The following is a 25,052-nucleotide window of genomic DNA, read 5'->3' as shown; positions in this document are numbered from 1 at the left end:
AGGCCAGAGAGTAGAAGCAGACCTGCAGTGCCCAGAGTCATGCTCGGTGAGCCGGAGGAGGCCCGGCAGGAGCTGCCCACCAGCATCCTCCCCTCACCCCCGAAACTTTGCAGGAGGGGAGAGAAGAAGAGTTGGCTCTTATATGCCGCTTTTCTCTACCCGAAGGAGGCTCAAAGCGGCTTACAGTCACCTTCCCTTTCCTCTCCCCACAACAGACACCCTGTGAGGGAGGGGAGGCTGAGAGAGCCCTGATATTACTGAAGAGGAAGAAGAGTTGGCTCTTATATGCCGCTTTTCTCTACCCAAAGGAGGCTCAAAGCGGCTTCCAGTCGCCTTCCCTTTCCTCTCCCCACAACAGACCCCCTGTGAGGGAGGGGAGGCTGAGAGAGCCCTGATATTACTGAAGAGGAAGAAGAGTTGGCTCTTATATGCCGCTTTTCTCTACCCAAAGGAGGCTCAAAGCGGCTTCCCTTTCCTCTCCCCACAACAGACACCCTGTGAGGTGGTGAGGCTGAGAGCCTTGAACAGTTGTGGTGAGCCCAAGGTCCCTCAGCTGGCTGCATGTGGAGGAGTGGTGAATCAATCTCGGCTTGCCAGATTAGAAGCCGGTGCGCCTAACCACTACACCAAGAGCTGAGGGGCTGAAGCTATGGGTTGGTCCTAGCTGAGGGGGGGGGGGTCTGGGCCCAGTAGGTGTTGCTGGGGCTTGCCTCTACTTGCTCCTGGCCACAGGGCCCCCCCCAGGGAATGTCCATGGAAGGGAAATGGCTAGGCTGACTCTGGGATGGGGGTGGGGGCTCCCAAAGGGTCATAGGAGTGAAGCACTAGATCCTGGGCAGCACGCTCAAGACTGGCAACATCTGGGAGTTGCTTCTGGGAGTTGCTTCTCCCTTCTTCAGGTAGACTCAGCTGGGGGGTCAAGTGAGTCTGCCCACAGCAGCAGCAGCAGCAGCAGCACAAATAATCTGAGTGCAGGAGCAGCTGCCAGGCTGGCCCAAGCTCTGGCCAGGGAGGAGCTCTTGGGAGTCTCTGCCCATTTGGGGTCTTTGAGGTGCTGCTGGCTTCTGGCTCTCTTCTCCAGGAATAAGACAGGCCCCCTGCCCTGCTGCTCAGCCTTCTCTCAAAACCAGACCCAGGAGTGGGGGTGCGGGTGGGACTCTTTATTGGGACTGAGGCTTGGCACAACACCTCTGCTGGCAGCCCCTGTGGCCTGCGGAGGGGGCAAGTGGCGTCCCCGGCCTGCCCTGGTGCCCTCTCCGGGTTCTGGAGTCTGGCTGTGCCCTTCGTTCCTCTCACTTCCTGCCCCCCCCCAAACGCATTGTCTTCCTTTCCATCAAGGAGGGCTTTGTGTGCCATGCCAGCCTGTGCCAGCTGCTCTGTGTCAGGGAGCTCCAAAACAAGCCCTTCTCACTGTGGAGGATGGCAAAGGACGCCCCTTCAAGGAGGGGAGAGCCAGGGCTGGAGGTGGCACCTGGAAGGAGAGGACCACCTCTTCCTGCCCCCAAAGGGATGTCTTCCTGGGGCGGGTGGGATGGGGCAGGCCTGAGGCTATATGTGCCCCCTCTGCTCCTGCCTGATGCCCTTATTTGGACACAGGCTGCACGCCGGCACACATCCCCCCCCCCTTCCCCTCTGGCTGGGGAGGAGTCCCGGCCCTCACTGTGACTAGCATTCCTCCCCTTCCGGGGGCTGCATGGGGATGGGGGTGGGTGGAGGGGCAGCCTCTGCCCTCTGGTGGCTGTGGAGGGGAGCGCGGGGGCCCAAGAAGACCCCCCTCCCGATTCTACAGTGTCCTTTGGGGATGCGCCAGCGAGAGGGAGGTGGTGTCCGGAAGATTTGGCTTTAGTGCAGCGACTCCATCTTGCCCGCGTGGCAAGGGACGACCGGGAAAGTCCAGGTCGTGAGAACCAAGGCAAGGCTGACCTGCCAGCTTCTGCGCCCAGGGAGAGGAGCCTCTCCTGAATGGAGCCTCTCCATGAATGTCACATTCATGCCAAACATCTGCATTCGCCAGAACTTTCCCCAACCTTCTCAGAAAGTTCCCCAGCCAGCCAGGAGACATCTCCGAATGACCAGGAAAGTGCTCAGAGCAGACTTTTAATCTTGGTGCAGAAAATTAATTTCTGCTCACCAGCACAAGATCTCAGGATTGACTGGGAGAGCCAATCACGAAGTCCGAAGGATTTATTGGAGTTGGGGGCAGCCCTGATTGGCAAGAAGCGTCACCTGGCAGGCGTCCTTCTGGGGAGGGGACGCAGAGGGGCCCTTCACCGCCTCCCAAGAGGAGGCTGCCCATATTCCCTTGCTACAAAAGGGATTTTGGGATGGCAAAAACAGGATGGGGATTGAATATTCTGTATTAATGAAAGGAAGACGATTAAAAACAGTTTCTACATTGAGCTTATTCTTGGGCCTGCTTCTTGCCTAATAGCTCTTCTTTTTGGCCCAATACAGTTTCATTCTGGTTTGCCACAAAAAGGTCAAATTCTCAGAACCCCTTGTTGATTCTGCTGTTCAAGATCTGTTCTCACTTGGCATGTTTCTATCCTTAATGGCTTCTAAAAGTCATGTGCGTTTTTTGCGAGCGTATTGGTTCAGATCCGCTGAGAGGACATGCAGTAGTTACTGGGTTTGTAAACATAGCTTAGAATAATAGAATCCGAGTGTTGGGTGGCCCGAATCACCCAAGCAGCTGCCCCTGAAGGGAAGGGGGTCTGCCTGGGCTGCTGCAGCCACCGTCAGAGGGGCTCTGCGCAAGCCCCCCCTCGCCTCCTGATCCCTCCCTCGTGCCACTTGCTGGACAGGCCTGTTGTGGCCCCTGGGCCTTGCGTTTGGTACTTTGGACACTTTACGCCTGACCTCTGCAAACACGCCACGCCTATTCAGCCATGCTCTCTGGAGGGAAGGCCCGCTTGCCCCCATCAGGGCGCAGTGGCTCAAATCTGCAGAGTGGCAGTAGGCTGCCTCCCCCCCCCCATGCAACCACACAAGGGGGGAGCAGGGCAGCGAGGCAGAGCCTAAAGGGCAGCAAAAGTGCCCGGGGTGCCAGGCACAGGGAGGTCCTCTCAGAGTCACTGGGGACCACTGTGGCTAGACAACCCCACCTCCTGAGGGGGGCAGGGGAGGGAGCGAGCACCTCCAAGCAGAAGCTGGCAGGGGCCACTGTGCTTTCTGGTCTCAGCAACGGGAAGTGGGGGGTGAGCCTATTCCATCTCATCCTCCATAACTCAGCCAGGCCCCACCTTGCTGGCTCTGCGACTCAGCCACCTGCAAGAAACAGCAGCTGGATTGATGAATTGTCAAAGGCTTTCACAGCTGGAGTCAGCAGGCTGTTGGGGGTTGGGGGGGGGCAATGTGCTGCAGGAGGCTTTGCTCTTGCTGGCCTCTTCAGGAGGACACTGCAAGAAGGGCCTTTCCCCACCCCAGGGTGGAATGTGTGAACAGCTGCCGGCCATTTTATCCTTGCAAGGTGTGTGTGTGATGCATCACATTCCTGTGATGGGACTAGAACCAGGAAGGGCTTTTCCCACGTCTGGGTGATCAGTAGCAAATCCACGAGGAAGTGTTCCCACACTCCACTCTTGGGCATGGCGAGACACTTATCTTGCAATGTCCTGCCTCTGAAGATACCGGCTGCATTTCCTAGGGAAAGTGCTAGCCCAGGTTGGCCACCCCCAGGAAAACCCACCACAGCCAGACCGCTCCCCTGGCGGACAGGAGCCCCAGAGCGCCACCTGCAGGCCCTCCTGCTGCTGCCCCCAGGAGGTGCCAGCCGGATTCCCTCCGCGGCCTCCCCCAACCGGGATCCTTTCCCAACTGCGGAGAGACCATCACTGCTCCATTTCGCCTGCCAATCAGGACCCGTCACCACCACCCATGGCCGAGCTTCAGCGGCCTCATGAGTCCACGCCATGGGTTAAATGGTGACGTGGGAGGATGCCTCGCCCTGTGGAACACGACTCAGTGGCTGCTCCCATTTCCCCCGAGGGCTTCTCTCCCCCCAGCCTCCATTGCCTGCTGACCCCCTCCAACCCTGCCCTGAACCTTGGAAGGCCAAGTCTGGATTCGCTTCCCTGTCCTGGGCTCAGCAGCACGTGAGTGAGGAAACCTCGGCCAGGAGAGACTCAGCAAAAGGGGAAGGACCCCCCCCCCAAGTCAGGGGGCACTGCCTGCATGCCCACCCCCAAAGGAAGGCTCTGCCACCTCCCTTCCATAAACAGACTCCTCAAGGCCAGTGCCCCCCCCCCATCCTTTCAGGGACCTCCAAGCCCCCCACAACCGCCCAGGAATGCTGGGCTGGATTCTGTGAACGGGGATGCCACCCCCACCCCACTGAGCTTCCGCCTCTGTTGGGGGGGGCATTTGCACAACAGACCCACGACATCCGTGCCAAAGGGCCTGAGCCACCCAGATGCGGCCCACTCAAGGAACACGCTTTCAAAGTGAGGAGACCGCACCGAAGGCAGGGTTTAAAATCACTGCATCATTTAATGTCAGCAGTACAATGATAGGAGACACACACCCGGGTGACATTGTTGGAAGACAAAATGTGTGATAAAAAAGAAACAGCCATGCAACAAAAAGGTCACTGTAAAAATACCAGTACAATATATACAACCCCCATTTGAAATAATATTTACATTTTATAGCATTTTTATAAAGCTCCACTCGATGGCCCATTCCGTCAGTTAGAGAAAGCTTTTATTTCAGCTTGGGTTTCTGCCATTTTGCTATGTACTGAAGGGCCTTTCCCGGTTATTTTACAAAAAGTGTCCTGGACACCCCTCAGGATCTCACAAAGCCCCCTCTGCCAAAGGACCTTTCTTGCTCCGGGCTATACCTGCCCTCATTCCAGAGACAGAGCCCCCGTGGGGAGCTCTGCTCGGGAGCCTGCCTCCCTCCTCCCCACAGACCTCCAAAACTGCCAACGTCCCAAGCGGGTAGGGGGCCCAGGGTGTGTGTAAGTGACGGGGCTGCTTCCCGTGTGTCCCCCCCCCCTTCAATGCCACAGGGCCCGGGGAAAGATGAGGGGTCAGCCAGCCTTGCCCTCTGCTGCAGCCCCCAGGCTCCTCTGGAGGATTCCCCAGGGGGCACAGAGGGGTCATCCTGCTTCATCCGAGGCAGGGAGACCACGCCCCACCCATCTCCCCAGCCCCCTCCAACCGGCAAGATCTACTCTTTGGAGAAAGGTGCTTGGATCAGCTCCCCCTCCCCACCCTTTTGGTGTCCCTAAAGGAGGCGCCAGGGGCACAACGGGAGCCAGGAACCTCAGGCTTGACTACCTGATGCCTGCAGAGAGAAACACTTTTAAAACTGCTAACACCTTTATTGTAAAAAATACTTTTCCAGATTTCCCCCCCCCCTCCCCCAAAGTGGCAGAGCTCCTCCTTCCGCCTCAAGCACCACCGAAGCCAAGAACAGGAGGAAGAGCGACGCCTGCCAGATGGCCGGGGAAAGCGGCTGGCGAGCCCTCTTCCTAGAGCTGGGCGGGAGGAAAGGAAAGGCTCGGGAGATACTGTCTGTCCTTGGCGGAAGAGCCTGGCCCGAGGAGAGCCGAAGCCAGGCCGGGCCAGTGCAAGGCTGCAGTGGGGCTCTTCTGCAACCAGGGCCTGGGGGAGGGGGGCAGAGTCCCAGAGAATCCCCCAAGAGTTCCTTCCCACCCCCGGCTCTGACTCTGCTCCCAGGCAGCTGCTTCCTTGCCGCTGGCATCATCCCCCTCCTGAACGTGATTCCGCTTGCTGAGCCGGCTTCCAAGGACCCCTCGGCTGGCGTCCCGTGCAGGCGCTGCGTGGCTGAGCCGGCTCCTCGACGGAAAAGATCCGTGATGCCACCTGCCCCAAAGACCACCACACACAGCCCGGGCGGAGAATGCATACCAATAAAATCAGAGGGACAGTAATAATTTAATTTCAATACTACAAATGCTCTTTTTGGTAGAACGCTGCTTCACTTTAGTCTCGAGGCTGCCCCTCCAAACATCACCCCCTGCCCACGGCCAGGGGGAGCCGGTCCCCACCCTGGGGCCCCCAGGAAAACAAGGCCCAACACAATTACAAAAATAATCCCACATGGTTACTTCTCCATGGTCATCTGCACGGCACCAGATTCTTAGGAAAGGCTATGATACACGCATTCGGTTACGGCTGAGGAAGGAACGCAGATCTCTTCTCCCGAGTGGCACGGCCGTCTGCGTTTGTCCACCGGGCGGTGGGCAGGACTGGGGCTTCTTTCGTCGGTCGGTCGGTCTCCTCTCCCTCCCACGGACAATACATGAACAGGGAAAGCGGGGCAGTGGGGGCGGGGCGCAGCAAGTTTGGGGGATCTCCCACTGTGCAAAAAAGGGGCGGGTGGGCAGGCCCAGTGTTCCCAAAGCGTTCTGCAGGCAGTGGGTGATCTCAGATGGCTCTCGGGAGAACCCGAGCAGGAGCTCAGCACTCTCCTTCCCTGTCTACACCACCGCTTGGAGGTTCCGGCCGACAGTAATAGGAAAACCCTGCAGGACTTCTATACAAGGAAGGTTGTAGAGTGGAGCATGAATGGAATAGAAAAAGGTCACGAACACTGCCTGCTTCCCTTGGCCCAAGGCTGCACGTGCCAGTCAGTCTTTTAATACTACTGGCAGAAGGGGGAGGCCGTGGGGTCAAAGCCCTTGAAAACGTCCTTTAAAGAGCCAGCGTCCTGCGCCTCCCCCTCCTGGGCAGGGCTGTTCCCGGCAAAAGGGCTGCCCGCTCCAGACTTGGTGGCTTGCTTCACCATGCCATAGACGGGGGGCACAGGGAGGTTGTGAACGCCAGGCTGCGTGGCAGTCTCTGTGGCCGGCGTGGCGGCCGCAGGGGCGGTGGTCTTGGGCCGTGGCCGATTGTAGCTGTTGTACCTGTCGGTGGTGGACTCAGTGCTGGCTTTCTCCGGCTCGGGCTGATCCAGGGCAGAACGACGCACAAACAGGGGCTCCTTCCCTCTGCCGCTTTTGCTGCCCTCTGGGCCCCTGGTGGCAGGGCTCCCCTCGCCCACCGGATCTGCGGCCTTGCCCGCGGAGGAGCCTGGTGCCCGGGGATCATAGAGGCTTATCCCGCTCAGGACGCTGCTCTGGCTGCTGCCTCTGCTCAGGCCTCCTGCCGTCAGCAGCCGAGGGTCATAAGGAGCGATGCCGGGGGCCGCCTCGGGGCCGGTCACAGGGCCAGCCGCCGGGATGTTGGCCTCCACCGGCTTGGAGGGCACTGGGGCAGCTGACTCGGCAGGCTTTTGGAGCCTGGGATCTGCAGGGGCTTTCCGCATCCGGGGGTCGCTGGGCTTGTCGCTCTGGCCCGGACCCCCAGCCGCATTGACCGTCTTCAGGATCCTGGAGAGTAGCTCAAAGTCCGGGAGGCTGGAGCCAGAATTGGCCGAGGCTTCAGGGGGGGCCCGCTGCCTAGGGTCAGAGAGGCTGCTGTTCTGCGGCCGGTTCAGGCGTGGATCCAGAGCAGGCAGGGCCTGGAGGGCCGCTGGGACAGGAACAAACTCCTGCTTGGGGACAGGCAGTGGGATCAGGTCCTCAGGACTCCAAAGGACCGTGCGGGCAAAGTTGGGCTTGGTCAGGAGGATGTCTTTCTTGATATGGCTGAACTGCTGCAGCTGGCAGCGAGGGTCCCTCTGGGTGTGGTTTGGCAGGGCTTCTAGGGGGATGGTGGCCGGCTTATCCCTGAGCTCCCTCTCCCCCCCCTCCTCCTCCTCGGGAGTCGGGGCTGACTTCTGGCCAATGGTGGGGCTGGCGTGCAAAGGTTCGGACTTGGGCGCAGGGGGGGCAATGTGCCGGGCCAGCCTGGGGTCACTGGGGCCCGTGTCTCCAGTGGTGGAGGCAGCCGTTGGCTCCAAACTCCGAGAGAGCCGGGGGTCACGCAGGAGGCGAGGGTCAGCGGGCCGCCCACCCCCGGGGGCCTGGCTCTTCTGGAGGCGAGGGTCACTCCTGGTTGAGGCGAGGCCTGGGCCACCGGGCGGGTCTTCATGGGGCCTGCTGGAACTCTGCTGCCGCAACGTCTTCAGGATGGAGCTGACGCTGCTGCCGCCGTCATCCTCGTCGCTGGAGTACCAGTTGCCAGGATCGCCTGAACGGGAGAGCCCGATTTTAAGGATGAGCCCACACTCCCCCCCCCCCACCACCACCACCACACTGTTTGCCACAGAGGGAGCAAGATTCCCGGCAGAAGGTGGTGAACGGTGCCCTGGAGAGAGAGTTCCATTTCTTGGACTCTTGGAGACAGAGCTCCGTTTCTAGGTCCTCCAGGCTAGCAGCAGCAGCAGCATTTAGAGAAACAGCTGAGCCTCTTTTGTGGACTGCCAGGGGCCTGGCCAGAAGACCCCTTGGAAAGCAGCAGGGCCTAAGCAAACCTCTTTCCGTGCTGCAGCACGACGGTGAGGGAAGCCCCACAGCCCCTAAAAGTCAGCTGCTCCAGACCCCCAAGAGGAATCATTCCAGCCATGCCTTTGGCCCAGACACCCACCTCCCTGCATGGGATAGGGGGCAGTGGAGTTGACGGGGCCACTCCCACCTGGGGCCCGGGCACAGCTCCCCACCCTGGGTGAGCAGAACCAGGCCTTAGGCCACCCAACAGCCAGCGACAGGGCCACTGCTCAGGCGGAAGGTGGCTGGAGCCGAAGAAAAGCTCAGGTTGCTACCAACACAAAAGCTGCAGGTCCAGACCCAGGAGCACAGGAAGGCAACTGAGCGGAGAACAGGACAGCCGACCCCTGGTGGGTTAGGGGCACGGGAGACCCACAATTCTGCCTCTGGCTCCCTTGGAGAGACGCCAGCACTGAGCATGGAGGCTCCATTCAGGTGTCACCCCAGGGGGCATCTTTCTGGAACTAGGGGCCGCCCCTCCATCTTGCAGCAGTGACTTCTGGGAATTAGTTTTGCCTTCCTGAAGCACCCCCCCCCCCAATTTAACTGGGAGCCCCTGCGATGGGGAAGGAGAAAGATCCTCACTATCCACTCTCCGCAATTTTCTAAATCCAAAAGCCCCCAACTGTCCAGCTTCCCTCACACTTTATGCAGTTGAGGCACCTTTTTTGTGCTTCCCCCTGCAGTCGGAGGCGGCCAGACCCCCCCTCCCCCCCCCCACATGGCAGCACAGGCGGCCACAAGGCAGATCCACGCAAGGCTACTGAGACACCAGCTCTTGTGCCCGTCCCAAGAGTCCTTTGCATGGAAACGCCCTGAATCAGCCCCTTCCTTCCTTGGGCTGTCCCCCCACCCCGCCAACTCCTCGCCTGGCTGGTGAGTGCCAGTCATACCCCCCCCACACCCCCAAGCACTGGTGTGCTATTAGGGAGTTCTGCTTCATGCCCAAGCCCTTCCAGCCCCAGAGACCCCCACACCCCTGGGCGGGACCCCATGCGCCTCTACCTTCCTCCTGCTCCCGCTCCAGCTTGCAGCCCTCTGCCTGGCGGCGAGCTCTCTCCTCCTCCTCCTCCTGCTGCTTGTGCTGGATCCGCAGGTAAAGAGCCCGCTGGGTGGACGGCAGGAAGTCGGGGATGCAGGTAGAGGGTTTTGGCAACCGGGGCACCATGCCCTCGCCCGAGGCATCAGGCTCCAGTGAGGGGTCTGCGAAGATGTTCTCTCCAGGCAGCTCATCCATCTCCTCGTAGCCCCCATAGACCTCTGCCAGGGAGGGAGCAAAGAGCCAGTGAGGGTGGCACCCCATCAATTCTGCCACAGCAATGCACATCAAGCAGGCGACACCCTGGATGGGGATAACTCTGGGTGCTGTCCAACCCACTGGAGTGCCGTGTCTGGACCGGTTTTTATGTTAACTATGATCCTAGACCACCATGCTGCTTGCAGGGCAGCACAGACCAGCCTGGCACAGGCCCACGGAGCCTGGGGAATTCCCGCCTGCCCCTGTGCCCGTCTCACCTGGGCCGCCCATCATGCCCGGATCCATCTCTAGGGCTTCTGGCGGTGGGTAAAAACCGTCATAGAAGTCCTGTGGTGGCGGGCCAGGTGGAATATCTTCAGGGCCGAAGGGCATCATGGGGGGCCCGGGGCCCATTGGAGGCCCGGGGCCCATCCCTGGGCCCATGGGCATGTCGGGGCACATGTCGGGAGGCATGTCGGGGCACATGTCGGGATGCCCCGGCCCAGGGAAGCGTGGCGGTGAGAGGCCCGGGTGCCTGGAAGACAAGAGGCGGCCAGGGTGAATCGGACGAAGCCGCCAGGCCAGCCCAGGCCTGAAGTGGAGGCCTCAGCCCAGCCCAGGCCTCAGCCCAGCACGGGGCCAAGTGAAGGGGTCAGGGGAGGCACGGCCCACACCAGAGCCTGCCACGAAAGCACTCCCTCTGCTGCCACCTCGCCCTGCTGCCCAGCCACAGGAGGGAGGATGCCGCTGGTGCTCACCTCACCCCCAGTTTCTCAGCCAGCTGCCCGGTGGGCCTCACCACGATCTCAAAGAGAGAGGGGATCTTCTTGTACATGTCCTGCTGCAGCTGCTGCGGGGAGAGCGGTTCGTGGGGGGGAGGGGCCATCTGCAGGGCTCCAGGTGGCGGGAGGGGAGGCGGTGGGAGGGGAGGAGGGGCAGGTGGGCCCCCGGGCATCGGCCGGCCATTGGGAGAAGTTGGCGCCGGGGGCCCTGGCGGGCGGGGAGGGGTGGGCAGGAGGCCCACCCCGGGAGGGGGCTTGGGCAAGGGGTTGATGCCCTGCTTCTTGAGCTCCTCCACTTCCTTCTCGTCTTCTGCTCCCGCTTCGGCATCGTCGGCCAGCATCTGAGGGGGAAGCAAGAGAAAGCTGTGCGGGGTCTGCACTCCATGGCCTGGGCCCAGAGCCACCCCTGCCCATCAGCTGACAGGCCCGGGAGCGTCCTCCACTTTGGCTCACCTTCTCCAGAAGCTCCCGCGTCTCATCCGTCAGGGGCTCGTGAGAAAACATGCAGTCGCCCCCGTTGATGCAGTTCCCAGTCGTATGGAAGAGCTTGCAAGGGAAGTCCCGTGGAAGGAGCCACTGTTAAGGAACGCCACAAGGCAAATCCTGGCCTGGCAACTAAGCGACTCTCTGCCCACAGCTGCCTTGGCCCCTGCCGGCCAGGAGAGGCAGAGCCCCCCCCCCCCCCCAATGTGCCACCCGAAAGCTTGACTGCACCAGGCTGCAGGTGCCACAGAGGCCGTGCTCTGTTGGGAAGGCAGGGACCCTCGAACCGTAGAGCTGGAAGGGACCTCCTCTCCCCCCTTCCAGCCCAAGAGAACCCAGCAGGGAACGTGAGGGAAGGATATCGTGCATATAGGGGCAGTTCTCCGCTCTGGCACAGTAGCCCGTGATGTAAAACTTGCACAGCTCCCGCTTCTTTGGTAGTTCGATGTCATGGCTGAAGTTGCAGTGCTCCCCCTGACCAGAAAGAGGCAGAGCGAGTCACTGAGCAGGACACCTATGAGAGGCCCCCAGAGAATCCAGGACTACGGCAAACACAGTGGGAGCTCTCCGCCTCTCCTGGGTGCCTGGGCATGGTGCCCGGGTGTCTGTGCGCGCTTTCTCCCAAGGACAATGCAATGTGCAGAAAAGTGGGAACCGTGCACCAAGCAGGGGCTGCTGCGGAAGGAGCAGGACACAGCCCAATCCTGCCCTCGAGTCATGCCCATGGGACACACAGCTAGGGCTGCTAACGTGTCCCCTTACGTTACCCCAGCAGGACGCTCCGGACACAAGGGAAAGACATGGTCAGGAGGAGGGGTGTGGCGGCAGAGAGGCACCAATCCTCAGAATCTAGGCTTGCCTCCTGCCCACACAGCGAAAGAGTGGCGGGGGGGGGGAGGAGACATTTTGTGCTCTCTTCCTAGTGGCACAGACAGGAGAGGTGCTGCTGCTCACACCCACACACCTCCACTCCCCAGTTCCCAGTGGGGGCTGCCATAAGGCACAAGGGAGGGGAAGGCCACCAACCACAACTCTGCCCCCCTGGTCTTCATGGAACAGTAGCCATGGCGGTGAGCTCTTCTTTCTCATGGCCTGGATTAGTTTTACCCTTGGCAGCTGGGAGAGCCCTGGATGGGGGCTGCATGCAAAGGAAGGCAGAGGGCCAAACGCCCACAATGCCAAAGCAGCTCCCTCCGTCTACCCCACCCGGCTCCAGCAGCAAAGGCAGACCAGCCCCCACCCCTCCTTACCCAGGTGCATCTGCCTTCCACAAAGTATTTGCAGATGACTTTCCCTTTCTTGTCTGATTGCTGGTGGGACTTCTCGTGGTCACCACGCCTGTAGTTCCCACCGCCACCTCCTCCGTCCTGTGGGAATTACGAGAGGACGCCAAAGTGAGTGCGGCGCTTGAGCAGAGTGCGCACAGCCTCAGGGAGAGCCCACGCCAAGGAGCCCACCTCTGCCAGGAGAACCACTCACCCCCAGGTCTTCGTCATAGTAGTCGTCCTCTTCGTTCATCCCTCCTCCTTTGCCCACGCCCCCTCGGCCACGTCCTCTATTCCGGCCCATGCCCTTGCCTCGCCCTCGGGAGCCACGCCCTCGGCCACGCCCCGGTCCTGCAACAATGCCAATGAGAGGATGGACAGTGCACATCCTGCTCCACGACAACCGAAGTCAGGAGTGGTGGCACAGCCACTCTGGACTCTGCCCAAAGGGCTCTGAGGCCTGGGAGCGGGTTGGCCTTCCTGCCTCTCCCCCTCAGGCACGTACCTCTCCCCCTCCCATCCTTGCTCCTGCGATACGAACTCAGCTCCTTGGAGTAGTCGTCGTAGTCCTCCTCCCCCCCAGGCTCTTCTCCTTCACAGTACTGCAAGGCAGAAAGAGGGCAGATCAGCAAAGGCGGGTTCATGACCAGGAAGTCTCTGGGCCAGGTGTTCCAGGTCCGGGTCCTGCCATACCTCCATTTCCTCCTCGTACATTTCCTCCTCGTCTTCATGGTGATCTCCGCGGCCCCTGCCCCGGCCGCCTCTGCCCATGCCTCGCCCTCTCATTCCCCCTCTGCTGCCACGGCCACGGTACCCTCGACCACGCCCACGGCCCCCTGCCGGCACACAAACAAGACACTGTTAGTTGTTCCTTGTCTCACCCCAGCCCAAAACAAGGCAAGGGTTCTCTAGCATAGCGATCCCCAACCTGTGGGCCGCGGACCACATGTGATCCTTCGACTAATTGGAGGCGGGCCCCGAAGGACGCCTTCTCCCCCCCGGCCCTTTACTTCATCCCCCCCCTGGCCCTATACAACACACTTCATTGTTGTGGCGTGTCTGTATCTTATTTTGAAGGGACGTTTAAACATTACCATAGCGATCAGAGAGCGCTAGGGCAGTGGTTGAGAGTAGAGGAGTAAACAACCCCCCCCATCGGGCCTCAGTAAAAGGCGTTGAGTGGTCCCCAGTGAGTGGTCCCCGGTGATAAAAAGGTTGGGGACCACTGCGCTAGCAGGAACTGAAGAGTCTAAAAAGCATTTCACACCTCGCCCTTCCTAAGGAGAAGATTCTCATGCAGCTCTCTTGTCCCTCTCTTGCCCCGGAGGGACAGACCAGAACCAATGGGATGAAATTAATTCAAAAGAAATTCCATCTAAACATCTGGAAGAAGTTCCTAAACAGTCAGAGCGGTTTCTCAGTGGAACAGGCTTCCTCAGGAGGTGGTGGGTTCTCTATCTTTGGAAATTTTTAAACAGAGGCTGGAGAGCCATCTGACGGAGAGGCTGATTCTGTGAAGACTCAAAAGGGTGGCAGGTGACAGTGGATGAGTGATTGGGATGTGAGTGACCTGCATAGTGCAGCGGTTGGACTAGATGACCCATGAGGTCCCTTCCAACTCCATGATTCTATGAGATGCACCAGGGACATGGATCACAGCCTACTCCTGCTGTGCCTGACACTCTCCCGCTACGGAAAAGCCAGCAGCAGAACAACAGGCACCTGTCTCTATGGGGAGCAGGAGGCAGCCACAAAGCAGTACCACTTCTCAGCCAACTCCCAGTCTGACAACTTAGCTCCCCAAACAAGCCCCCAGGGGATGGTTCTCTTGCTAAAGGGGTAGCTGGCAAACACAAAGGCTGAAGAGAAGTAGCAGCAGCAGCAGGAATGAACACCAGGTTATGTCCTGGCTGCCGGGTTTGCACTCAGGCCTTTCAAATACTTCACATCCCAAGACCTCCTGCAACCGGGGCACACGAGGAGCCAGTGAGAAGCCTCCTGAGCGCCGGCAAGTTTCTGCAGAAAGGCTGCCGTACCTCGGCCCCGATGCGTCCCTCCTTCCTTGGCCATCCGGTACTGGTTCAGCTCCTTGGTGAAGTCATCGTAGTCCTCTTTGCCCCCATTCTCATCCTCCTCTCCCTCGTATTCACAGTACCCCTCATTCTCATAATCCTCGTACGGGGGGTAACTCTTGTTTTCCATTTTGGAGTACCCCTTCTTCGGGGCACTATGAGAAGAGGAGTACTGCTGGTGGGACTGCAGGCAGAAACAGGAGCAGTTAGGAAGGCAAGAGCAAACAGCTGATGGGGCCTCTGATGGGGCATCCCCCCATGTTCTCCACCGTCTCCTCCCAAACCCCCTCCGCTTCTGCATGGAGGCAGCACTGATGCAGAAGCCCAAACGGCCTGGCTTCTGCTGCAGCCTCCCTTCTTCCGGCACTGCCAACCCAGAGGCATCCGCCTCCATGCGCAGGCGCATGGACAACATGGGCCGCAGCACCCGGCATCCCTGCAGGCAACAGCCTTCACCCTCCCCCAGCCACTTACGGAGGAGTAGGGAGGGCTGTAGTCCCGATACTTCCGGTGCCCCTTCTCACTGGGGCTGAAGTCTGAATCCTCGCTGTAGTCGGAGAACTCCTCGCTTGAGGAGGCATGGCGCTGCAAGGAGGGACAGGGATGGGATGGGATGGAGCGTCACAGATTCCCTTCGCCAAAACAGCTCTGCCTCCTCTGAGTTGCAGAGACTTCCCTGGCCAGGTGGAAATCCCACCCCTCTCAGTGCAGCATTTGATTACTCATTTCCTCCGTGGCCAAGAAAGCAGCTGCTACAGTTTCCTCCTTTGTTCCTTTCCTCCGAAGGAAGCAGCAGCTTCTGATTAAGGCCTCTTCCACCTCTGCTCTTTTTGGCCGAAGGAAGCAACGCCTCTAATTAATGCCGCCTCCCGGGTCACACCCTCTGCTTCCCTCTTTTGGGGATCTCTGTCAGTTGCTCCTGCTGTGCAACAGAACCAGACTTTTGTAGGCACAGCTTTGTCAGGACTCCCCTCAAAACCAGAATCTTACAGAGATATGCTGGAAGGGATCCCAAAGGGCCATCCAGTCCAGCCTGCCCCCTTCTCAGGGCTTTTTAACACCCACTCCTGACAGGTGCTCATCCAGCCTCCTCCTAAAAACTTCCAAGGAAGGAGACTCTGCCGCCCTCTGAGGCAGCCTATTTCAGCTGTTAACAACCCTCCCATCTGAAAAGGCTTTCTAATATTTAAGTGGAACCTCCTTTCCTGTAATTGGAACCCACTGCTCCTCATCCTTGTCTCTAAAGCTGCAGTAAACAAGCTGGCTCCCTCTTTAAACTTTTACATCGTTAAACACAGCTGTCCTATCCTCACTGACCTCCTCTTCTCCAAGCTCTCTCAGCCTCTCCTTGTAAGGCTTCCAACCCCTCCACCCTCCTGGTCGCCCTTCCCTGAACACATTCCAACTAGTCAATATCCTTCTTGAGCCGCAGGGCCCAGAACTGGACACAAGATTCCCACTGAGGTCCAACCAGCCCCTTTCCTCCTTTAGACCCAGGCAAGCAGGGAAGGAGAGGAGGAGAGGCCTGAGACGGCCACCCCCCGAGGCTCCTGAAGCCCACCTTGTGCCGGGATTTCCTTTTCTTCTTTGACCTTCGCTTCTCCTTCTCTCGTTCTTTCCGCCGCTTCCTCTTTCTCCGGTGAGGTTTCTCCTCATCCGAGTCACTGTGATGCTTTTCGTTCTTCTCTTTACGACTCCTTTCCCGTGACTCTGACACATTGTGCGGCTCCTCACCCCCATCGTCTTCCAGCTCCCCTTCTTCCAGCTCCCCATCCTCCCTGGAAAGACACAACATCAACATTCCTTGACTGGGGAGAACAAGTCAACCAAGAGAGCTGTCAAAGCTGAAAACCTTGCCCAATTCCAAAGGCCAGAGTCAGAGCAGTCCATTCATTTCTGCACTGGACACACTCTAAAGAGAGCACAGGCCTAAAGAATGTGCTAAAAGATGCCACAAACACACACACACACACACACACACACACACACGCACACACAAGCCCCCCAACATGATTTGTTCATGGTCGGGTAATTGGAAGTTCTCCCTGCTAAATGAAATGCAACACACGGTATGATTTCCAGTCTTTCTCTTCTAAGCAGAAACTGATGTTTGCTTTAGTGATCTTTCAGCTGCCTCTACGTCTCTGTGAGTTTTACAGCAACTCCCCCTCCTCAAAGCTCACCCAACAGGGTCCCTCAAGAGCCCCTGCCTGGAGCTGCAGTGGACTCTCCCTGCACTTCCTCTCCCTGTCCCATGAAGAAAAGACCTGTATGCCTCCCCGCATTCCCATCTCCTGTTCCAAGAAGGAAAACAGTTTACTGAGGAAACATGTTGCACATTCTTCAAAACTAAAATATGTATTTTTCCACGTTTGAAGCGTGTCACAGACATAATCTAAGGAAGCCCGACAGCCACCCTCAAGCACACGTTGGCATTATTCCCCCTCTTAATTATTGAAAAAGAATGGTCTGCCGTGGTCTGCTCAAGGCTGGCCAATTTGTTCACAAGGGGCCTGGGACCACCTGCTCAGAGGTCACATTCAAAATCCATCTCTGCATGGGAGATATTTCTCATTCAAAGGTAGTTTTCAGAGTTCACTCACATGGTCAAGATCCCCAGCCCCAACAGGCACTGACCTTGGAAGGAAAGTGCAGTGTCTCCCACCCTGGCCTAACAAGAGGAATCTGACTGCACACTGCCTCTTCTGTACTGCTTTCTGATTTCCGTATACACAGCTGCAGAAAGGTCAAGCGATTTCTCAGAGACGGCTTATTCCATTAAGGCGGAAGATCCACAGGCCTCTTGCTGCCCAATTCCCTCTCACTGAACTGCTATGCAGACCCTCCAGGCCACTTGTGGTTTTGCTGGTTAAACCAGTATCTGAGCAGTTTACAAAACCAAAACCGGCGCAAACCACATAACAGCAGCAGAGAATGGAAAACTTCTGGAGACTCCAAGGCCATGGAACAAACACAAATTGTTTGGCAGTGGGAAGGGAGAGACTATGGACATTTGGGGCGGGGGGGGGGTAATCAAATGTAGTTCTTATTTTATTATCAGATCTAAATTTATTTTATTTGCTTTCCTGCAACACTATAAGCACACACAGCTGTACCACTCATGAAAAAAAAATTTGTTTAACCAAATACTACAAATATACTCCCACGTTAGAAATGGAGGCCTGAACTTAAGCTATCTAAGAAAAAAGTTAAAAGTGGAATCCATAAACATTGCAGTAAACCCAGGAAGTCTGGACTAGCTGCACTTCAACAGCGGCTGGCGTGATGCAGAACTAAGCTGAAGCAAAGGCTGCAGAGTCACAGTGGGCTCCCACCCCTCTTCCCAATGGGAAAAGCGAGTGCCTCACAGGATGCAGTGCGAAGGGGCGCCACCGAATTGGTCCACAGTATTAGTCCCCCCCGCCGTGCATCATAACTGCTGCACCACTGCCAGAAGGACTGTGGGCAGCCACAGCCACACGATGTTCGCATTATGTCAGTACGGCCTTCAAAATGCCACTATCTCGGGTTTCTTTCCTTAACTAGAATCTTTCTCTGCTAGATCAACCGTTCAGGATTTAGAACTTTTATTCTATCTCCAGGGACTTTAGAGACCGAATGGTCTGCACAGGTTAAAACAGAACATGAGTTCACTGGGGGGGGAGGGGGGAGATCATTCCCACCTGCAGACCACTTTCTTTGATGTAGGGCAGGATGAGGAAGTCCGCGAGAGGGGCGGGGATCTGAAACTCCAATCTATCTGAAATACGCAACAAGAACTGGAATTTCCCAATACTCTGCATAGACAGTCTTGCACAGCTGAGTACACAGTTATTAGAAATGATGATGATGATGATTTTGGGGGAGTAAAACCTCACCTTAAAAAGCTTAATAGTCTAACAGAGACAGCTTCAGCTGGGCGGCCATGTGGGTCTGAAGGAGCAGGACAGAGTTTGAGTCCATGGGTGCCTGCGAGACCCACAATGTTTTATTCAAGGTATGAGCGTCCGTGTGCTTGAATAAAACTTTGGTGGAGTTAAAGGTGCCACTAGACTCAAACATGGTTTAACAGAGACGTTGGTAAGTTATTTTAAAAATTCTCCCAGCAAAAGATTTAACAAAAGAAAAAAACGGGGGGGGGGGGGGAGAGAAAGGGATGCATGTGCCGCCCCCCATTCTGGTTTTCACATCTTGGAAGACATGCTTTTGGGAGAGAATTGTGCTCCATCGTGGGCACATCTCAAGACGCACAGAGGCACGCTTGGCTTCTGCTCTGCCAAGAAAGGAGCACAGGCAGGCGTGGCAGGGCAGGATCTAGGGAGCCTCAGCAACCCTGACAGGCAGTCCGCAGGGCATGGGGAACGGGGCACCCAACGGCCAGGATTCGGCTTCGCAGTCTCCACACTCATCTCCTGGGCACTTGGCATTGAACCCCCCCCCGCCCCCCACTGAAGCATTTCAAAGAAGTTGCCTTCCTCTGGCCACACCAAGACAACCAAAGCTTTGGACTTAAGAGTGGAGACTACCACGTCCACCATTTCCAGAAGGTCATTCAGGAATCTCCTTCAAAGGAAGAACTACCTCAACCCACACTCTTGCCAGTATTAATTGCAACGAGTGCTCAAGAGAGGACCACTGGCACGTCTCTATGTGGCAGGAGCCCAAGGGGTCTCTCCTGCTAGGCTGGACAAAGAACTGCTTCTCTGAGGTGGGGGGAAAAGGAAGGAAAACCGAGGGCTGGGTAACAGGCTACCCGCATCTCACCTCTGTTGAATCCTCGGTACCCCTCCTCCCCAATATACACGGCCCAAACATCACCCACAGCACTTGGGAGGTCAACACCTGCCCCCTGGAGTGGGGTTTTGCTCCCTGGACCCCAGAGACAGGCAGCTTCTGGAAGAAGAGGAGCTCTCTGCCATTCTAGTGCAAGCCTTTCATTTCCTGTCATGTGGGACACGACATTTTGCCTATCTGCTGGGATTTGAGGAAGGCATCCTCAGAGCCAGCACTACCTGCCACGGAAGCTGTTTGCACTTCCGGCAGGGAACAGGCTACCGTGTAAGAAGCGGCATGGGGAGTGACTGCCTGAATCCCCCACAATGCTTCCACCCGGCAAGAATGCGATCGTGAAGCCTTCCTAAGCAGAACCAAATCTGTTAATGCAACTTATTATCACAATCTGTCCAAGTCCTGAAGGATACCTCATATCCCTACAAATGACCGTTTTGGAGAGAGGGAATCTGAGTAGTTGAAAGTGTGTGAGACAGAGAAGGTAAATGAAAGCTGCTAGGGTGAATTCCTCCTCCCCTGCATTCCACTCCCCAGAGGGACTGCATTCTTGCCTCTGCCACCGGCTCTTCTCTGGCAGCACAGTCTCTTTACCTAACGCCTCCATTGGGGCCCAAAAACAAATTGTGGACCTGTGCAATATTTGGAGTGTGCCTTGAGAGCGTCATGGTGGAAGGCCCTGGAGATGTATTATGCTGCCACTTGACAGTCAAACTGAAAACATCTAAAACTCAGACACTGATAGAAAAAAAAAAAGATGAATTCAGGGTGTGTGAAAAGTGATTAACCAGCAAGTCTGAGTAAAATTGTTATTACTGAATGTTACAGGGCTCTGTCAACTTCATCGTACAGCATGCCACGCGTGTTCCCTCTTGCTAGAGAGCTGCCATGTAGCTATGGGGATTTCAGAGGGGAATGGTGCTGGGAGAAATGGCATAGCTGGCCCACCGCCACGCTCAAGAGGTTTGTCACAGTCGGCAGCCTCTGTGGAACTCTGGTTCCCACAGAACTCTGCATCACAGTCACACCATGTGACTTCACGGACGACATCACTAGAACATCCGCTGCAGCAGAACAGCCTTGGACGAGGCGTCTCCAAGCGGCTTCCTCTCCCTACAACAGACACCCTGTGAGGCAAGTGAGGCTGCGACTGCTCTGAAAGAAAAGGCTGCATGTGGAGGAGGAGTGGGGAATCAAACCCGGTTCTCCAGGTCAGAGGACACCCCTCTTAACCACGACACCAAGCTCAAAACAAGACAGAACGGCAACCGAGAAAGCATAAGGTGGAGGCAAAGGGAAAGGCACAACAGCAGACAAGGCTCCAGTGCAGAAGCTGATGGAGAAGATGAGGACCACTCCACATATGCACTTCCATGGAGCTGAAAGAAATCAGTGCCCAGCCTTGTTCTGTGAGGCAAACAGTGAGGCTAAGTGAGGCAAAACCACAATTCTCCTTGTGGTTTTGCCTCACTGGACTGAGCATGCTGAAAAGGGAAGCCCTTTCCTCCTTTAACTGCAGCTTTCAAGAAAATCTTGGGAGATTCTTGCTCTCCCTCTTCTTACCTTGTGCCACAAACTTGACAAATGCGTGGGCAGGCCCTTTTAAGTCACAATGGAAGGCTGCTGCCCTCTGAAGGGCATGGGAGGAATTATCCCGGAAATGCCACCCAGATATGAACTACTTACAACTGGGTGAGAACTGACGCAACAAAGCTTTTCACCCATCTCAGTGCATCCCTACAAGAAAGAGACTGCCAACGGCCTGTAACACGGGATGCCCTAGGAAGCTTGAGACCTCTCACCCAGGCCCACAGTGCGCTGGGGCAGAGAATGCACAGCTCTTACAACCTAAAGAACAAAGGAAAATCACCAGGATGTGACAGCAACACTGGCTCACTGCAGCGAGGAGCTGGGTGCTGGCTTTGCACTGTACTAGGAAACCAGCACATCGACTCCAGTGATAATTCTACAAGACTGAAACTCATGGCCAAAGACACTTAGTGAAAGTCTAAGAAGTGTCTTTATATAGCCCACAAAACCACTCTCTGGCAAATGTGCAGCCACAGACTCTTTTGGGTTAGTAAGCAGCTAACTAACCAAGTGGCCAACGAACAGCCAAGATGCTGGAATGCCACAGCCCTTGCTTGCAACATGCCACGCCACTCCACGCAGACGCAGGGGATCACTCCCCCAGGGAATCCTGCTGTCCCGGGGGGCCCAGAATCCAAGGCAGCCGAAGCAAAGATGCCCATCTGTGCAAGACCCTGAATCGGGTAAGCCCTCCTTGAGCAGGCGTGAGAATGCCTTTTATTTAAACTTTCCAAAGAGGACGCATCTGGATTTCCAGGAGACCAAAGCAAACTAAATTCCCCCTTCCCATGAAGCTCCCCAAGCAGCCTGCCTTACAGTCTTTATTTGGGGAGAACTACTGTAATTGTTTCAACACCTTAACAGCCTCGGCCCTGATCCAAATACAAAATACAAATTGCTATTGAGTTACAGAAAACTGGGGCACATACAGAAGGCAGTGCAGGGTGCCAGACCCCCACTTACAATCCAGTGGAAGAGCCCTGCTGGGTCTGACCCATGAGGGCCCACTGAGCCCAGAATCCCATTGCAGACAGTGGCCACCAGTCACCTCAGAGGGCTAAGTACAGAACCAGGGAGGTTCCTGCTTTGCTCACCAAGGCCAGCGGCTACTGATGGGCCTAGCCCAGCCCCCTTTGCCTTGAAGGTCAACCAAGAGGGCTCATCTGGGACAACCCTCAGGAGCCAATCATCACTGGCCACACCATTTCTAGACACATTCAAACTGACACAGCTACTGCCTCACCCACTGGGGTACAAATGCAATACTCTAGTAATAAGCAAAGCAATACTCTAAAAGGACAGATCCAGGGCCTTTGCACAGAGGACTTGATATGAGATCAAGTGGTCTAAGATCATTCCAGTGGGCAGCCATGTTGGTCTGAAGTAGCACAACAACAACGGAGTCCAAGAGCACCTTTAAGACCAACCAAGACTTACCCAAGGCATGAGCTTTTGTATGCATGTCCTTACACTGCCAGCCACTGAAGCAATGGGAGCTCTTCCCAAGCCACCCTGTGGGTCACGGTGCTGACTCACAATATTCTAAGTCAATGGCCCTCACCCAGGAATGCCTGCGCCAGAATCAACAGGCCCCAGGACTTCGAGCAGTTGGGAAGGAGAATTCCGCAAGTGTTGCTTGCTACATGCTACCCCTTCCCTTTCTGCAAAGCGAACCCAGGCACAAGACCAAGGGGCTCTCTCCGGATCCTCATTTCAGGCATTTCTGGGTTCATATCCAACAGAACTGCCCTGACAGTGGCCTGAAGCTTGAGATGCGGCCTTGTATTGCTCCAATGGCTAGCCCTCTTTTGTGAAACATTAAAGCAGTTCTATGCTTCCCTGTGTCTTTCCCCCCCCCCCCAATTTCCCAGCCTAGTCTTGTCATTAAGCACTGGAAACAAAGGGCTCCCAGCTGTTGGGCTGCCTAGGAGGCCCAGCTCATCATGTCAGCAGATTTCACTGGGCACCTGGTTCACTTCACGGGCTGTGGGTTGGATTATCAAAACAATGCCTGTCAAAGTGCTTTGAGCAGAGAGGAATGACTAATTATCTGAAGGAATGAACAAATCGCAGCAGCAAGGGGGGAATTCAAGGGCTCCTCTGCCCAAACCGGCAGCACAATCCCTCTGAGGCTCTTGCGCCTTGGGCAGACTCTGTGCTGCGCTGGGCCCTCTCTTCTCTGCAAGGACTGAAGAGGCAAGGCCTATCAGCAGAAGCCATCCAAGAGCTGTTTTTTCAACTTTGTGGCCTGCCAGGGCTACAAGCATCTTGGCCAGATGCCGGATTCTGGTCCCAGAGCTGCAGCCCTCCTGCTGGACTGACAACAGCAGGAGCTTCCCCACCACGGCCAAATCACACCACAAGGCTGGGAAGTTTCTGATACTAGCAATGCATATGGGCAATGGCTCCTGTAAGTCTGCAAAAGTTCATTCGTCCTAAAGCTCACTCCATTAAGAAAGTTCTTCCACTCCCATATAGAGATCTCTATTTTCCTCCAAGAGAGAGCAACAGGTAAATTGTTCCCTTGCTGAATAATTCAGGTTTCTTAGCCTTTGTATACCTTTGTATTTTGGGAGTGAAGGGAAGCCTAAGAGAGGGATCTATGCAAACATCATTTCACATCAATGAACGTGTGACCTTCTTTTGTTTTAAATCCCAGGGAGACTAAAAACTGCACATCCTTCTTGTTCACGAAGAGGAGGAGTGGGCTTGGAAACTGCCATACTGGGGGCCAGGAAGCAACACACTGCACACACGGCAGAAAGGCATCTCGGCTCCGCGTCTGTTATCTTATGTGAGGAACAAACAGAAACGGTTCACAGCATGTGTGGTTAGTCCAAAGGCGATGATGGAGATGGGGGGGAGGAGGCGGCCGGCTGCGACTCAGGTGCTTACACTGTACAGGACTGCTGCTGCTGCTGCTGCTGCTGACCAAGGCACGGCGGTGGCGGGGCAGTGTGCGGGGAGAGCCTGGGGGGAGGGGGCACTGTGATTTGTCACACTTTGGAACTGCTTAACATTTCGGGTTTATGGGAGGCAACCTGCACCGGGGCAGCAGGGGGGTGTCCCCTGTCCGTGTCACGGGAGGATGAAGATGGAGTCCACTGCCTACGAATGCTCTGGAGAGCCGGGCGGGTGCTTCGGTGAGTACTTGGCTAAGCGCTGCCAGTGCCAGGCGGGCTCCGTGGCGGCGGGGGGCGAGACGAGGCACAAACCGAACGAGTCAATAAAAGAGGCTACTTACCAACCCAGCCCCGCGGCGCAACAGAGGCAGGCAGGCACGAGGGCAGGCCCGAGGGCACGAGGGCACGAGGGCGGGCAGACCCACAGACCCACAGACAGACAGACAGACAGACACCCAGGCAGACCGGGGAGGGCGGGGCCGAGGGGAGGGGGTCCCGCTGGGGGGCCAGGCCCCCGCCCGCCTGCCCGCCCCACTTACCTGCCTCCCCCCACCCGGGGCCTGGCCGAAGGGGAGGGGGAGGGGGGATGGGGGGGGGTCAGCGGACCTTTCGTCCTGTCCGGGCGCGTGGGGCTGGTGTGGCGGGCGGAGGCCGTGGTGGTGGCCGTGGCCGTGGTGGTGATGGTGGTGGTGGGAGGCCGAGGCCGAGGAGGCGGCGGCGGAGGAGGCGGAGGCAGAGGCGGCGGCGGGGGGGGCCGGGGGGGGGCTGCGGCTGCTGCTGCGGGGCGGGGGCGCGCTCGGGCTCTCCACGGCCATGGGCCGCCTCAGGGGGGGCGCACTCTCGCCCGGGGCTCCGCTGCCCCCCTGCCGCCGCCGCCTGCCCGCCCTCCTGCCTGCCCGCCCGCCTTGAGGGTGAGGGGTGAGGGGGGGCGGCTGGCGGGTCGCGGAGGGGCCGGAGGGGCCGGAGGGGCGAGGCGCGGCGAGGCGAGGCGCGGCGGGCTCCGCGGCTGCACCACACAAAATGGCGCCGGCTCCTTCTCGCTCTCGGCCGGCGCGCGGCGCGGCAGGCGGACACACCCGAGCGCGGCCGGGGCCCGCCGGAAAGGCCCGAGCGCCGCGCGGAAAGGCCCGAGTCCGCCCGCACGCCCGGCACGCACGCACGCGGCGCGTGACGTCAGCGCGGCGCCGGGGGCGTGGCCGGGCGGGGCGCGCGGGAGAGAGAGGCCGGGGCGCCATCATGGTGGCCGAGGAGGAGGCCGAGGCGGCGGCGAAGGCGAAGGCGGCGGGGGGCATCAGCGAGGAGGAGGCCGCGCAGTACGACCGCCAGATCCGGCTGTGGGGGCTGGAGGCGCAGAAGCGGTGCGTGCCCGGGAGGGAGCGGCGGGGGAGGGAGCGGCGGGGGGGGGCGCTGCGGACACGCGTCTGCCGCTCGTGGGAACGCGGCCCGGGCATGGGGGGGTGGGCCTCCCCTCGGGCGCCGCCCGCCGCTCCGCTCCGCTCCGCTCCTCTCCTCTCGCCGACGGCCGTCTTTGTGCTCCGCTCCCCTCCTCAGGCTG

The 25,052-nt window shown here is 57.7% G+C and overlaps 1 protein-coding gene across 1 annotated transcript; it reads right to left on the bottom strand.

The window, feature by feature from the left end:
- Positions 1-4,468: 4,468 nt before the first annotated feature.
- Positions 4,469-24,854, bottom strand: ZC3H4 (zinc finger CCCH-type containing 4). Its single transcript, XM_077318654.1, has 14 exons — positions 24,104-24,854; positions 15,778-15,994; positions 14,691-14,801; positions 14,181-14,400; positions 12,838-12,980; positions 12,650-12,746; positions 12,359-12,495; positions 12,130-12,246; positions 11,242-11,353; positions 10,850-10,959; positions 10,373-10,737; positions 9,893-10,149; positions 9,383-9,637; positions 4,469-8,081 (listed from the first exon to the last, which is right to left on the bottom strand). Exons 1-14 carry the CDS (start codon positions 24,787-24,789, stop codon positions 6,613-6,615), a joined length of 4,296 nt encoding a protein of 1,431 aa, XP_077174769.1. The 5' UTR covers positions 24,790-24,854; the 3' UTR covers positions 4,469-6,612.
- Positions 24,855-25,052: the final 198 nt, after the last annotated feature.

The sequence above is a fragment of the Paroedura picta genome, unplaced genomic scaffold (genome assembly GCF_049243985.1).
Source record: "Paroedura picta isolate Pp20150507F unplaced genomic scaffold, Ppicta_v3.0 Ppicta_v3_sca21, whole genome shotgun sequence".
NCBI classification, from domain to species: domain Eukaryota; kingdom Metazoa; phylum Chordata; class Lepidosauria; order Squamata; family Gekkonidae; genus Paroedura; species Paroedura picta.
The sequence above is the reverse complement of the archived record's forward strand: the minus strand, read 5'-3'. Positions and strand labels throughout refer to the sequence as shown.